This window comes from Magallana gigas, chromosome 1 (assembly GCF_963853765.1).
Source record: "Magallana gigas chromosome 1, xbMagGiga1.1, whole genome shotgun sequence".
NCBI classification, from domain to species: domain Eukaryota; kingdom Metazoa; phylum Mollusca; class Bivalvia; order Ostreida; family Ostreidae; genus Magallana; species Magallana gigas.
This window is the reverse complement of record NC_088853.1, coordinates 69,412,287-69,426,463: the sequence shown is the minus strand read 5'-3', so window position 1 is coordinate 69,426,463 and position 14,177 is coordinate 69,412,287. Positions and strand designations below refer to the sequence as shown.

The following is a 14,177-nucleotide window of genomic DNA, read 5'->3' as shown; positions in this document are numbered from 1 at the left end:
CCTTGATAACCAGCATCACATCCAGTCAAGCATGTTCCATTGATATTGGAACACTGGTTTAGGTCAAGACAGTGTCCACATGTTTCACTGCATTCAAAACCATACAACCCTCTGTCACATGCTACAAATAATTTTCATTCTCTTAAAGTTTAGATGTTCTTTGTATTATAAATCTATTTTCAATCAAAATATTTTACATGCGTAACTACTCACAAGTTTTACACAAGTCCCCTTGATAACCAACATCACATCCAGTCAAACATGTTCCATTTATATTGGAACACTGGTTTAGGTCTCGACAGTGTCCACATGTTTCACTGCATTCAGAACCATACAACCCTCTGTCACATGCTACAAAAAATGTTTAATCTCTTAAAGTTTAGATGTTTTCTGTATTATAAATCTATTTTCAATCAAAATTTTTTACATGCGTAACTACTCACGAGTTTTACAGAAGTCCCCTAGGAAACCAACATCACATCCAGTCAAACATGTTCCATTGATATTGGAACAATGGCTAACATCGCGGCAGTGTCCACATGTCTTTTTGCATTTGGTTCCAAAAAACCCTTCGTCGCAAGCTATACAAATAAAACAGTTTAGTATAAATATTTACACGTATTGGGAAATCAACTGTCAAACTAAGAGTTAATACTCTGATATTTAGAGCATAATACATGGCAACATCTGTATCACATCCCGTATCGACCCGAGACTCTAATATCAGCCCGAGGGCATCTAATATACATGCAGCAATTATTACAAAACATGTGTACAAAGCCCCCGTTTTAGCAGGTTACTTTTTTCTGCACATTCGCTTCCTTCATATTCCGGAAAAGACCAAATATTTAAGCGGGCTATTGGGAAAATATTTTTAGCATTTGTACATTTAAACTACTGTAGAATTTAGTTTGATATTTTAAAACAACGCCATTAATACTTCATATTTTAACTTATGTAAACTAATAGAAAGAAATTTGGATTTCAGAGTGTTTTAAAAAATTATTTTCAAAATAAACGTTATATGAGCTTTTTAAGCGTTCATTCATTAAAGAGATCTGTGTGAAATATCACGTAACCGGATATTCATTCTTTCTGAGTAGTCAATTTGTTAACTTTCCTATCAATCTATAGCGAGTGCATGTCCCCGGCGCGAAGCGTTTGCAAGAAAAGCGAAAAATGTTCATGTATGATTTGTTCAGCTGTAAACTTCATTTTTGTTTTCAAGGAAAAAATCCATCTATTTTATTATTTAAATGTGTGATTTTCCTTAATTTTTTTTAAATCATAGTTTTTCTTCTGAAGGAGATTAAAAAGACTACAAATGTTCACGACCATCGACCCCTCTTAAATCTATTCATAATTTATCTAGTATTCAAAACGCGTTATGACATTAATTCTCCTTATAGCACATGGTAAGGTTTATCGTGTGTTTTTGAGCATTGAATGTCGTTTATTTCCAATGCAAACATAGCTAAAATATAAACTGAATGTAAACATTTAATTAATTGCTACACAACTTTTAGCAGAATTAAACACAAAATATCCTAGATAGTTTTACATTGTGAAAATGCGTATAAATATTACTGAAAGATTTTTATTTGCATACGTTGTACTGTTAATGGCAAGTTTTTAAATGATTAGATTATAGTCGTACTCGTTTATCAAATTTTGGGTTTTTTTAGAGTTGCACATAAGCAGCTGTACCTAGTTCACATCGATATCCTTGATATCCAGGTTTACAGCCCTGACAGGTGCCCGTCTCTATGTGACAGTACTGACAGCTAACGTCTGGACAGGGAACGGAACAGTTAAACCCAAAATATCCGGTAGTAGGACATCCTGTATAATGAATATCATTTGTGAATAGTAGAACTAAATAGTTTAACTCTGATAAAATTTACATCTTAATATATTAAATAAAGTCTTTTAATAAATTATATGTTAAACTAAAGGGTACTTAAGGGTTAAAACATTTGCACCCTGCGATAAAACTTATTTTCAAATGGTTTATATCAAATGTCAATGTAGAACCATGTGAACTCACAATTGACATTAATTTAAAAAGGACTTCAGTTACTTTAATGGACATTTTTTTCTTAATTTCTATTTTTTTAATTTTTTCTTTTATTTTTGCAACTTGATCATTATCGTGCGTAGAAAAATACAAACACTGAGACTTTCACCAACAAATAAAGGACCATATGTCATCAGTCTGTTAATTTTCATTCATTTATCACGTCATGTACCGTATTTATTTTCTGATCATAATTTGAAAACGGTATAACAGTACACCCACCGTACACCTCCACTTCACAGAGGCCAATACTAACGTCACTGAAGACACCATTAGAGTAATAGTTAGGATAGGTAACTCCTGGTAGTCTCTCGTTGTAGTATATGACGTACTGTCCATGTACTGTACAGGTGGTGGTGAAGACAGCAGGTATGGTGTCCCGTGTAAAGTTGTTGTCCTTGTAACACAGTGTTCCCTGTAGTCTGTCTGTTGTATTGGAGACGTACACAGAGAATCCAAGGAATAACCTAGTGCGCCAATTAGAAGGACCTGTATAAAATGTTAATCGATTATTGATGGACGAACATAACAATGTAGCTAGACAAACAAAGTTTAACAAACATATAGTGTTAAAGACAACTTATCATGTTTTTTTCTGTAATAAAGGGTACACAGCATTGTGTTTGTTGTACTTTTTAAACATTGTAAAAAAAATAAAGAGTTTGCAGTAAAATTAGATTACTGTAGTACCTATATATTAATCGTGTTGGATTTGCTTGTTTAGCTTAAAACAACAACATAAGATGAACGGTATATCATACAATCTGTTTTACTGTCGTCTGTCTATTGTGTTGAGTACGTACAAAGTAATCGAATAAAGCACTGTTGACATAAAATGAATTTGCAGTAAACATCAGAAATAATATTTATTTCTTCTTTTAGATTTTTTAAATTAATAAAGCTAGATAATTATTGAAGTTCCTAAATCGCATTTGTTGTATTATAGACGTGCATCATATGTCTATATTATTTACCTTACATATAGGAGGCAGACATAAAATTAAAATTACTAATATGAAATTAATTGCTTATAAAGAGCAGATAAACGTTTTAATCACACAATTTAATCTCAGTTCGTAACATCCATCAACTCATATTGAGTATTCACGAGCTGGTCATAAAGAAGTTTTTCGTCCTTAAGAAGCTTTTAATTCAAGAAAAAACAGTTTGTATTCATTATCATACCTTTAGTGATTCACACCAAGGCTCACCAGAGCAGTACATGTCCTTTATCGTGCTAACACCTACTGCGACTCTGGACTTATTAATCGTTGCATTGTCATAATATGGATTTATTTGTTAGGATTCTAACACACTATTATTTATAGGTAAAACTGCACTTTCAAAGATATCTGCGCAGAAATGTTCTGTAGAAATAGCCTATTTCATAAAAAATCGTAGACTTAAATAATATTTATTTACATGTAGGCCTAGCAGTAAGAAATTCCTGATACATTTCATAGACATTAACTGCTTACATATATCAGATGTTTAAACACAGTTTAGATTTCTATTGTTCAACATTCATCAAATGATACTGAGTATTAACACCTTTCTAAAAAAAAAAAGAAGCAGTGTACCAAAGGAGAACGTTCTGTTTACATCGTAAACCATTTCTTCACACCGTGGCTCACAAGAGAAGTGAGGGTCCTTTATCGTGCTAGCACCTACCGTGACACTGGGCAAATCTAACGTTAAATAGTTACGGTATTGATCTATTTCTATTTCAGTAGTTATAATAGGTGGTTTTGAGGTTTAAGTATGTAGCATTACTGATCATCTAATAGTGATGTGATATAGTGTCGTAATAATCAGATGCTTATGAGACGTACATGTATATATAGTAATTTAAATTTACAACGTTCAACATTTTATAATTTACCGATGTGCTTGAATTCTTATTTTATTTTAATGTTGATATTAATTTTAATAATCAAAATAACAAATTCATCATCTTGTTAGTCGGAGAATTGAATTTTTTGTTGAGGTTGTGAAGATGTAATTGTATAGGTCAAATTTCATGAAAACAATTTAATGAAGATTAGTTTCACACACTTTTGGGTTTTACATGATTTTGTTTTATACGTGTAACGTATTGATGTACCGTCGTATTTTATTTTAGAACACAATATTCTGATAGAGAATTATACTTTTACAAGAATTTGGGTGATATGTGAGGCTAAACACTAAATGTATCGACACAGCTTTAGTTGAAGCATATTTATATCTTACTGGACTCTTAGTAAATGTGACTATACCCCATGGTTCATTGCCCGTCCTGAAATAGATGGTGATGTGGTGAATGCTGTGGATGGTGGTCAGGTTCACCCACCAGGTGGCGGTTTGTTCACCCCATGATACAGCACATTGACCTCCTTCCCAACTCAGGTTTGATTTACGTCCGTCTACAGCGTTACTGGCGTCAAATTTGTCGTAATCTCCGAATGCGTTCTGTATGTATGCTGGTTTGTTGAGGGCGACATTAACTGTTTCGAAGAAAAAAAAACTTGTTAAACAATGTTAAGCTACAGTTCGTTAAAAAAAGAAATGTATATCAATATGGAAATGGAAAATTTATTTTTTATAAGTCATTACATTTTTTAATCAATCATCTACTTTTTGCAATCATATGTATCAGATCATCATTCAAAGGTACAATAAAAACCGGACGATTTTGATAAAAAGATATATGCATCCAGATTTTTTGTTTGTTTCGTCGCTTTTTTTGCGGACATTAATTTTTTCTGTAATTTACATTGTACACAATGACTGCATCGTGTATTGTTTTATATCATCAGTATCTTAATTAAAGTTTTCGAGTTGATCACGTGCTGTGAATGATATATTTAATAAAATACGTCTGAATTATCGGCACGATAATTATGCGTCATTTTATTTTTATATGTTAAAATATCACCCACTATAACAAGCTGTTTATCCTCTGTAGATTCATGTCATGTTTTATTATGAACTAGAATGTTTGAAGTGAAATACAACCCAATGTAACGTCATGCATATTCTTAATTAACACGTAACATTGAGAACAAATATAAATTAATAATGCGGTTAAAAAAACTTATTACCGCATGTAACAAAATATAAGGACGTGAAGCGTTATAGTTCAAACTAACTGGCCGTGCAACAATGAGATTTTCTTTTCTTATTGATAATCTAAGCGTTTTGTTTTCTATTAGGAAATATTGACATAGTACAGTATAATAATAAAACTATCGTTTCATTTTTCCGATATCATGATCCTTGAACGTGTATTTAGATACAGTAATCAGAGCAAATATCCGTTACTTAAAAAAAACAACAAAAAAACTTTATTTAATCTGTTGAGTCGAACGAACGAAAAATGTTCTTTCTAAATATCAAACGTCCACCACCTATAAAAGATAAGGCCAATTTTATTTATTAAAAAAATAAATGTTAACTTAAAAAAGAACTGTCTCACCGAAACCGTTAGCAAAGACAAACACTCCGACACAAACAAACACTCCATACATCTTTGTGACGAGCCTGGACATCATAAAATAATACAGGAAACACACCCGACTCTTGAATTCTGTTTATAGTTTCACGTAGACATTCGTTGAACAGGGTGCCGTAGAAAACGGTCTTTACCCCCGAAATTATCAAAGTTTACTTATTTCAAGTTTGCTTCGGGATGTTATAATATTATAACTCATTTCCTCGTTTAAAAATGAATGTTCATTGTATGTACATAATTTTTGTCACTTTTTGAATTGAAATTGAAACAAAGGAAGTGAGTGCTCTATAACATTCTCAATTACATCACGGAGATATCATTTCTAGCATGTTCCTGGTTATCGACACGCCGGTATTATCTAGATAGTCATCACAGATAAATCACTTGGAATACAATGTTAAATATAACTGGTGTTAAGCAATATAGAAGACGATGCAGACAAGGTAATACAATAATGGTGAACTGATGCAAATTACAAAATGTAGACAATTTCAATATGGTATACCTTAAATGTATCTATTTATGTCAGTGTGTGTCTTTAATTGCTTGTATTAGTTTTCAAAGTCAATTGCGGACTACTTATAATTATTTTCTGGTGTGTACCTCTAAATGGCTCGATTGTCATGACCATTTTTTTTACTCTATTGATCTTCTTAAAAGAAGAGCTCTATATCAAATTATAAGAAAACATTTACAAAATATATAATTGTTTCTTTATTAATTTATTGTACATAATTTAACAATTGATATTTAAAAATTTGAGAAAGATGTTTTTGTTAAATTGTTGACCATCTCGTCCTCCATTATTAGAAATTTTCCTATCGTTTATATAAATATGAAAAAAATGACAATCACATACCATACTACCTCAAAATCTCGACATCTCGAAAATACAATTTCAAAGCAGAGCAACACCGGCCTCTAAAAGGATAGAAAGGAGATTATGTGGCTAGGAGGAGTTATCATACCCCGTTGACCAACATAAAAAAATGTTGTATCGACCAAAAACATACAAAAAGATGACTTCAATCGAGATTGTGGATAGTCCTGGCTTATCAAATCGTTTGTCTATTGACTGCTTCGACTTAGAAACTGTTTATACGAAGAGGATGCCATTGCGTATCGAATAGGGTCTGTAAGTCTTGTTTGGTTTCACTTTCGTTTTACAACTTCCGGGTACATCAGCGCTCGTAGTAACGATAAGGTATACAGCGATAGGGTACAAACATCGTACCAGCTCTAACCAAACTTGGAATTTGTAAAGATTTCCACCCAATGCCATAGAACGGAAGGAATGTATAGAACCATGCAGGTCGGTAATAAAATTGTGAAAGTCATTAGATTAGAATGTTTATATTACTGAATCTGCAATGTTTATTTAGAGGTCATAAAGAGAATATATACTCGAAAACAAAGGTGTTTGCATATATTAAGTTTTTTCAGGGAACATTTTTCTACAAATATCTAGCAGATTTATTTTGATTGATTTTATAGCACTGACATAATACTATTAGTTAAAATTCTGGTCCTGTTTTCGATATGTCATGTACCCCTCATCCATTTTTGTCAACAAAATAAATGATAAAAACATATACTATTGCAAATCATGAGAGGTTCTTTTAATCACATGTTTTATCACATCCTCTGTTAAACCTCAATTTTTTCTGTACAAATTATAATTGTGAGCCGCACAAAACATTTACTGCAAAGACGTCAACAACTTATTGCATGGATAAAAGGTCCTTGAAGATAGCAAATAACCATTTCATTTATATTTTATTCAAATCATGAAAAAAAAATAAAACAGCATAAAATGCTTTACATTTCCACACAACACTTTTCAACTGAATTAAATTTGTTTTTTTTTTCATTCTGGATCACCCCCGGAAAATAAAACATTAGTTAAATTTATGAAATAGGCCATGTACCAACCCCCACCCCCTGGATATATTTTATAATCCGTGCATGACAAGAAGATAAATATCTTGAATTTCGAAATTTAGAAAATCAACAAAGAATCACAGTTCAATCTCCAACAATATAATGTATAATGTAAACAACTCCAACAATATCATGTATAATGTAAACAACTCCAACAATATAATGTATAATGTAAACAACTCCAACAATATAATGTATAATGTAAACAACTCCAACAATATAATGTATAATGTAAACAACTCCAACAATATAATGTATAATGTAAACAACTCCAACAATATAATGCATAACGTAAAGAATGCAGAACTGTTAAAAATAAACTCCACAGAAGAGCAACCTATGAAGCGTCCTAGTTGTACCAGCTGGTTATGCAAAAATGATCTGTCATCATCTGTTATTTTCCTTGTGAGTGCTCTTAACATGTTTATTCACTTTTTTGTTATTAAAAACTACTTCTACGGTAAAGAATTGTTTAATTGAAATTAATTATGGGGTGTCACTTTGAGAGACATATGTGTACTCCTGTTGTTTAGGAGGATAAAGATCAGTTGAATTTGGGGGTACTGACTTGTTTCAGCCAACTGCATTTGACATCCGTTTTACTTGCTCGTTTGTACCTAAAATAAAAAAAAATACATGTCAGAATTCATGTTTGTTGATTAATATAGACAATAAAAATAAAAATTTCTCAAACAACAAGTTTTCTTTCTTTACCCAAACAACAATGCTGCAGCCACATTGTGGCATCTAAACTGTCCCATAGGGCAATGACATGTTAAATCTTTCACAATGCCGTTGTCTTCAGCATCCAAAAGTATCTACAATAGTTACATCAAACTATTATACAAGTATTTCATACAAAATTATTCCATAATCTTACCTCCAAGGCAAATAAACAAAATTCATATCAACGATCTTCACATTACACAGATCCCTGAGAGGCATGTACAACAATAATGTACCTGTACTTTGTACAATGTATCTTTCATTGATGCCTGTACACACGCTATTATGACATGTAATCCATCCATAACAAACCGAAACACTTGTCCGCTTTCTACCGCTGCCTAGCTTCTTCTAGTTCACTTCGTGTGTCCCTCCACAAACTTCGTCCAGTATATAATCGATAACGGCATTGTGTAGCGATGAGCCCGGAAGTCGATTTTCACGCAATATCTCGGCAGTCACGTGACGAGACTTATAGACCCTATAACTCTATATGCGTGTGGTGAAGGTATATTGCTACAATGCTGCCATCATGAAAGTTGACAAGGATGATTGAAAAATTAATAAAAGTTAAGTTCTATCCCCACTACTGTAACAAAATAAAAACCCTAAGACTATCAAAAAATCCTTGGAAAACTCCAAATGGCACTGATAACACCCTGAAAGACCCTGAGGTCGGCACTAAGATTTCAAAATGTCTTGAAGTCGTGTTTTGCTTAAGATGTTTGAATCAATTATATCATTATCAGGTGTTTAGTAAATTTAACAAATATTTTGCAAAAGTCTCGACATGCTACGTTTTACACTGCCACGCATTTTAAAGTAATGATTTTGATTATTTTACACCCGCTATAATGGAGAAAGGGGTGTACTGTTTTATCCCTGTGTGTCTGTCCGTCTGTCTGTCTGCCCGTCTGTCCTTATGTCTGTCTCTCCGTAAAAAAACCTTCCTGTCGCATTATTTCAGCAATTATTCATTGCAGATGCTTGAAGTTTTAACACATTATTTGTTTATGCATGTCATATTGTAGGAAAAAAAATTGTACAAATTGGACGTCAACTTATTTGTAGTCAAAATTTTCAAAAAAAATGTTTGCAGATGCTTGAAATTCTAACAAACTATTTGTTTAGGCATGCCATTTTGTGGGATATATTTTTCAACCAACTAGTTGCCAACTTCCTGTTTAGCGACGACTTTGCTTACCTTGATTAATCACGCCAGAGCGGGGGTAATACTAGTGAGCTCTGGCTCACAGATATCTTGTTAACACAAGTTTCTCCATATGAAGCATTGGCTTTTGATATGTACTGATGTGTGTTGCAATGTATAGTTTCTTTTGATAGTACGGTTAACACTGGGTTACACTGCACATGTGTTAGTTATCGTCCTTGGTGTTTCTGTTTTCGTCATTTTGTTTATAACTGTCTCGATCTTGGAAGTAGCAAAATAAAGAGGGACTCAGAAAAGGCTTTTTATATAAAAAAAAAAGTAAGTAAAGCCCGAAACTTCATACGAAGAGTATTTACATGTTTGTGTAGATTACAGTTGTGTCCCATATTATATCAGCAGAAGAATATATTAATTTTCATTATATACTACTTGAACTTATACGTTATGTGTACATATTGTGTGTGGTAAACTACTTTGCAAAGTACTCAATATAGATAAAAAAAAACCTTAAACTTTTCTTTTAAAAAGGTATAGTTTAATTAAAGTAATTCCCGGGTATCTCTACGTCATAAATAGTTATAAAGGTCAAAACCGATATTGATACGGAATATTGTTCCGGATTGACATGTTTCGGTTCGAATTTTACGCTGCAAGGTTAATATCCGGTGGTGCCAAATAATGGCGCGACATAACGGAAAGTTTTGCAAACTTACAAAGGCAGAGCGACTGAAACGTTTAACGAAGGCTAGAGAAGCAAGGTGGAAAGAAAATCAAAGTTCTTAGCCAAGTTGTAGTGCCCCCATATCGGATATTCCATTTCCTTACGTCGACCATGCCTACAACCAGTTGGATATTCAACCTGTCGTAAGTCAGCAAGAAGAAGTTAAAAGTGAAGACGTTGACGAACTTGGGTGGCGTTGTGGACGCCGAATTGTAGAGCTAGGTAAGAATCTCTAAACAATATGAAAAGGGTGACATAGCACGTACAGGATATGTTTTTGAAATAAATGAAATTCTCGAATCTAACAATTCTCAGCATGTGTACTGATTAACCAGAAGTTACTGATCCGTGAGCATATGCCTATATACAAAATTCCCTTATGATAAGGGAATTTATTATTGAAATAGAAAAATTTGTATTTGCAATGTAGGAATCCTTGCTGATGGGCTGAAAGCGTGCCAGTTATGTGGCCACCCTCTCCATCTGACAGATTGTGTAGGGGAAAAGAAGTTTGGGCTGGCTCACATTTTGATGGTGAAATGTCATTATGTAGAATGTGGGCTTGTGAATGATGTACCCACAGGTAGCCGGCATAAAACAACCAACTGTGCAAGCGCATGGGATGTAAACACAAAACTAGCTGCAGGTAAGAATTCTTTAAATAATAAATTGGTTCAGGTATAATGAATTGTACACATTTTTCATAGCATTGTTGAGCAAAAAATATTAAACCATATTGATTATTAATATTTTTGGGGGGTCACAGGTATGATAAATGGAGGATTTGGGGAGTCCCATGTTAATGGGTTTCTATCATCTCTTAACATTCCAACTATTACCCAGTCCACTTTGAAAAGCCGAGAAAGAGAAATAACACCTCACCTCCATAAGATGGCTGAGGACAGTTGCAATAAACATCTTAGAGAAGAAATCAGCATGTAAGTAGTCTATCACTTCCATGTAGATATAATTGTGTGGTGTGTGTGCATATTATATATATATATATATACTTGCTCATTAAAAAGGTGGTTAAGCACTATTGAAATGACATAACCAGTTCCATAGTTTACTATTTTGATGATTTTAATTTTAGGAGTGATGGCAACCTCACAGCTGGATTTGATGGGGCCTGGCAAAAAAGGGGAACAGGCCGTGCATACAACAGTCTAACTGGTTAGCTCCTCTTTACATCAAAACCCTATTAAAGCGCTTGTTTAAATAAACAGGAAAAGAAAATGTCTGATTTATTTTGACAGGGCACGCATCCCTTATTGGTAACAAAACCAAGAAGTGTATTGGAATTTCGGTTATGGGGAAACGCTGTAGAATATGTGAACATGCAGAAAAGAAAGGTGTTCCTCCAAGGAATCATAACTGTTGTCGCAACTGGTCTGGGTCGGCCAAATCAATGGAGCCAGCAATGGCATGCGAGATGCTCCAGGGCATCAAAGACCAAGGGAACAGGGTAAATTTAATTATATAAGAAGATTTTTAGCCAAGTTTAAGCATGACAATTTTATTTTACGTAGGTAAGTGCAAGTTTAGCTAGTAAGAACATGTAATATCATTAAACAAAGTCGGTTAAACAATAAACAATTTTTTAAATGAATTTTATCACTGAAAGATTTTTAGAATATTATTAAATTATTCAGGCATATCGTTAGTTTTGAATTTCAAAGAAATGTATTTTTTGAATTTGTGTTTACTTGTAGGTGCAGACTTTGGTTATGGACAATGATTCGACGACCATAGCTAGGGTAAAGGCAACCGTGGACCCAGCGATAACAAAGAAGTCGGATAGCAACCATACACGCAAAGGGTTCACAGGCAGCCTTGTAGAACTTGGCAACACCCACAAAGTCTTGAAAAATAACAGAGTACGTTCACACATTGAACGCTGTTTCATGTAGTGTGTGAAACAGAATTCAGGCAACTCTACAAAGCTTGCTGATGACTTAAATAAAATAGTCCCCCATTTATACGGTAAGTGTAAATATAAATTACCAGTACCATAAGCAGTACATGATTTATATAAAAAACAAATCAAAGAATATTTTAATACAATGTATATGTAAAATTGTGTATGTTTAAGGTGAGCACAGTGAATGTGGAACATGGTGTAAGAGTGACAAGACCAACTATAAGCCGAAGAATCTACCATATGGGAAGCCGCTCTCTGATCAGTCACTGCGAGTAGCTTTGGAAAGTCTGATGAACAAGTACATCCAGAAAGCTGATGAACTTGTAGATTTAGGATCAACCCAGAACAATTAAAATTTCAACCATATGGTTGCCTCTAAAGCGCCAAAACGTTTGTAAGTACTTAAGGTATTATTGTATTGAGAAAAATTTAATTGGAAATATATAATTTGGGAAGTTTTGTGTTATCTTTAAATTTTGTAATAAATGATGACAGATTTTATGGAGGTTCTGAGAGTCTTAAAACAAGGGTCTTTGCAACGGTTTGTCAAAAGAATGAGGGCTACAGTTATGTCTCAGAGGTAGAATAGATTGTTTGGAAACATTTTCCAGTTGTGTTTTTTGTTATTTTTAGTTATTTAGTTTTAAAATATTTTGTTTCTCTTTTGGTAAGAATTGTTTAATTTTGTATTTTTTTTTAGTTTTTGTTCTTTTTGTTTTTCATTTTTTACAGGTTAACTAATCAGACAGAGAGTCATTTAGTGTTTAACTAATTTTTCCAGACATCGATACACCTTGAATTTTACTATATATCTTTGTATAACTAAATCCAAAGTGAAAATAGTCCAAGGGGACATCCATTTGAATGTCTATCTTGTTTTGATGTACAAATTTGACAAAGTTTGCATATTTTATTGAATATTCAATCTGTTATAATTTCAGCTGAATAGGCGATGTCAGCTGTCCCCTGGGAGGTTTACAGAAAAATGGACTTCAAAGTTAGCCAGGAAATTAAAAAGACAAAGACTGGCACAGGCTCAGAGAAGTGTTAAACGGCGCCGCCTGGAATTGAAAAATGAAAGATCAACAAAAGATGCTTCCCAGTCTGTATTAGAGGGTAATATTTTATATTCAATTGTAATAAGTTAATCTGAAAATATAATTGTCTTCTTGTGAAAGTAATTTATTTGATAAAAAATGTAGGTGCAACATATAGTTCAAAGATTGGATTAGAGGAGTCGGTGGATTTGGAGGACATCAGCATGCCAAAGTCAGTGTGCCTGCTGAGAAGTCAGTTTATAGTTTTTGATCTGGAAACCACTTTGGAAAAACTTTGAACGCTTTAAAATAATAAAGAAAAATCTTGTGTATTTGAGTTTTGTGTATATTGATGTATGCAATCCATACAAGTAATGCAGCAGTAGGTGATTGGATAAGTCATACTTACCTCGTTTGTTGTCGTAAAGCAAGTTGAATAAAGTTAAATTTAGGCAGTGCAATTACTTTTTCATATTAATTTGATGATCATAAAATGCTAGAATAAAAAGCAACCCCCCCAAACAAAATAATAACTTAATAATTAACCCAAAAAAGGAAACAACGCTACCAACAAAATAAGCAATAGCAAATAACCAACAAATATGGGTTTTAAAGTTTTAAATGTTTTTAAACCGTTTACGTTAAACAACATACACTTTTTTTCGATCAATAAACAGAAATCACGTCTACACTTGGAAAAAAAAGTTTGATATCAATCAGTCATCTAACCCTAACTCCCAACATTTTTTTTTTAAATGAAATATGAAGGCATTAAACCGTCAATATAAATCAAAACAAATAATGGCTTGATTTCAATCCACCACAGCGTCTTCCAGGAAACTATGAAGCAATCGTCTGTATGGTCCTAAATATATTCAGATGAATAACATCTACTATATTTTCATTTTTAGTGTAGAATTATGTTCATATCATTTTTTAGTGACCAATCGGGTCGTCATCCGTATAGCAAGTGTTTTTTTTTAATTAAGGACTAAATAAATCAAAAAATTATATCATAACTAAATGAACAAAAAATATTTATTTCGAATGAATAACAACTTTAAAATGAACTGTGAACATCCAAGTTCAA

At 33.0% G+C, this 14,177-nt stretch overlaps 1 protein-coding gene across 2 annotated transcripts; it reads left to right on the top strand.

The window, feature by feature from the left end:
- Positions 1–9,952: 9,952 nt before the first annotated feature.
- On the top strand, positions 9,953–13,356 carry LOC109617446 (uncharacterized). 2 transcript variants are annotated; one of them, XM_066076774.1, is made up of 10 exons: positions 9,953–10,351; positions 10,560–10,775; positions 10,896–11,067; positions 11,223–11,302; positions 11,386–11,594; positions 11,842–12,112; positions 12,222–12,444; positions 12,546–12,630; positions 12,992–13,166; positions 13,253–13,356. In XM_066076774.1, exons 2-6 carry the CDS (start codon positions 10,661–10,663, stop codon positions 12,037–12,039), a joined length of 774 nt encoding a protein of 257 aa, XP_065932846.1. In that variant the 5' UTR covers positions 9,953–10,351; positions 10,560–10,660; the 3' UTR covers positions 12,040–12,112; positions 12,222–12,444; positions 12,546–12,630; positions 12,992–13,166; positions 13,253–13,356. The 2 variants fall into 2 exon arrangements, with proteins under 2 accessions (XP_065932846.1, XP_065932844.1); XM_066076772.1 differs by lacking the exon at positions 12,546–12,630.
- Positions 13,357–14,177: the final 821 nt, after the last annotated feature.

What these genes read in the sequence shown, in the direction of transcription:
- LOC109617446 (XM_066076772.1), top strand. Translation starts at nt 10,661, where the DNA reads ATGGTGAAATGTCATTATGTAGAATGTGGGCTTGTGAATGATGTACCC. An exon ending in CTTAGAGAAGAAATCAGCAT is followed by an intron (nt 11,068 to 11,222) that starts GTAAGTAGTCTA and finishes TTTTAATTTTAG; the next exon opens with GAGTGATGGCAACCTCACAG. An exon ending in TGCATACAACAGTCTAACTG is followed by an intron (nt 11,303 to 11,385) that starts GTTAGCTCCTCT and finishes TTATTTTGACAG; the next exon opens with GGCACGCATCCCTTATTGGT.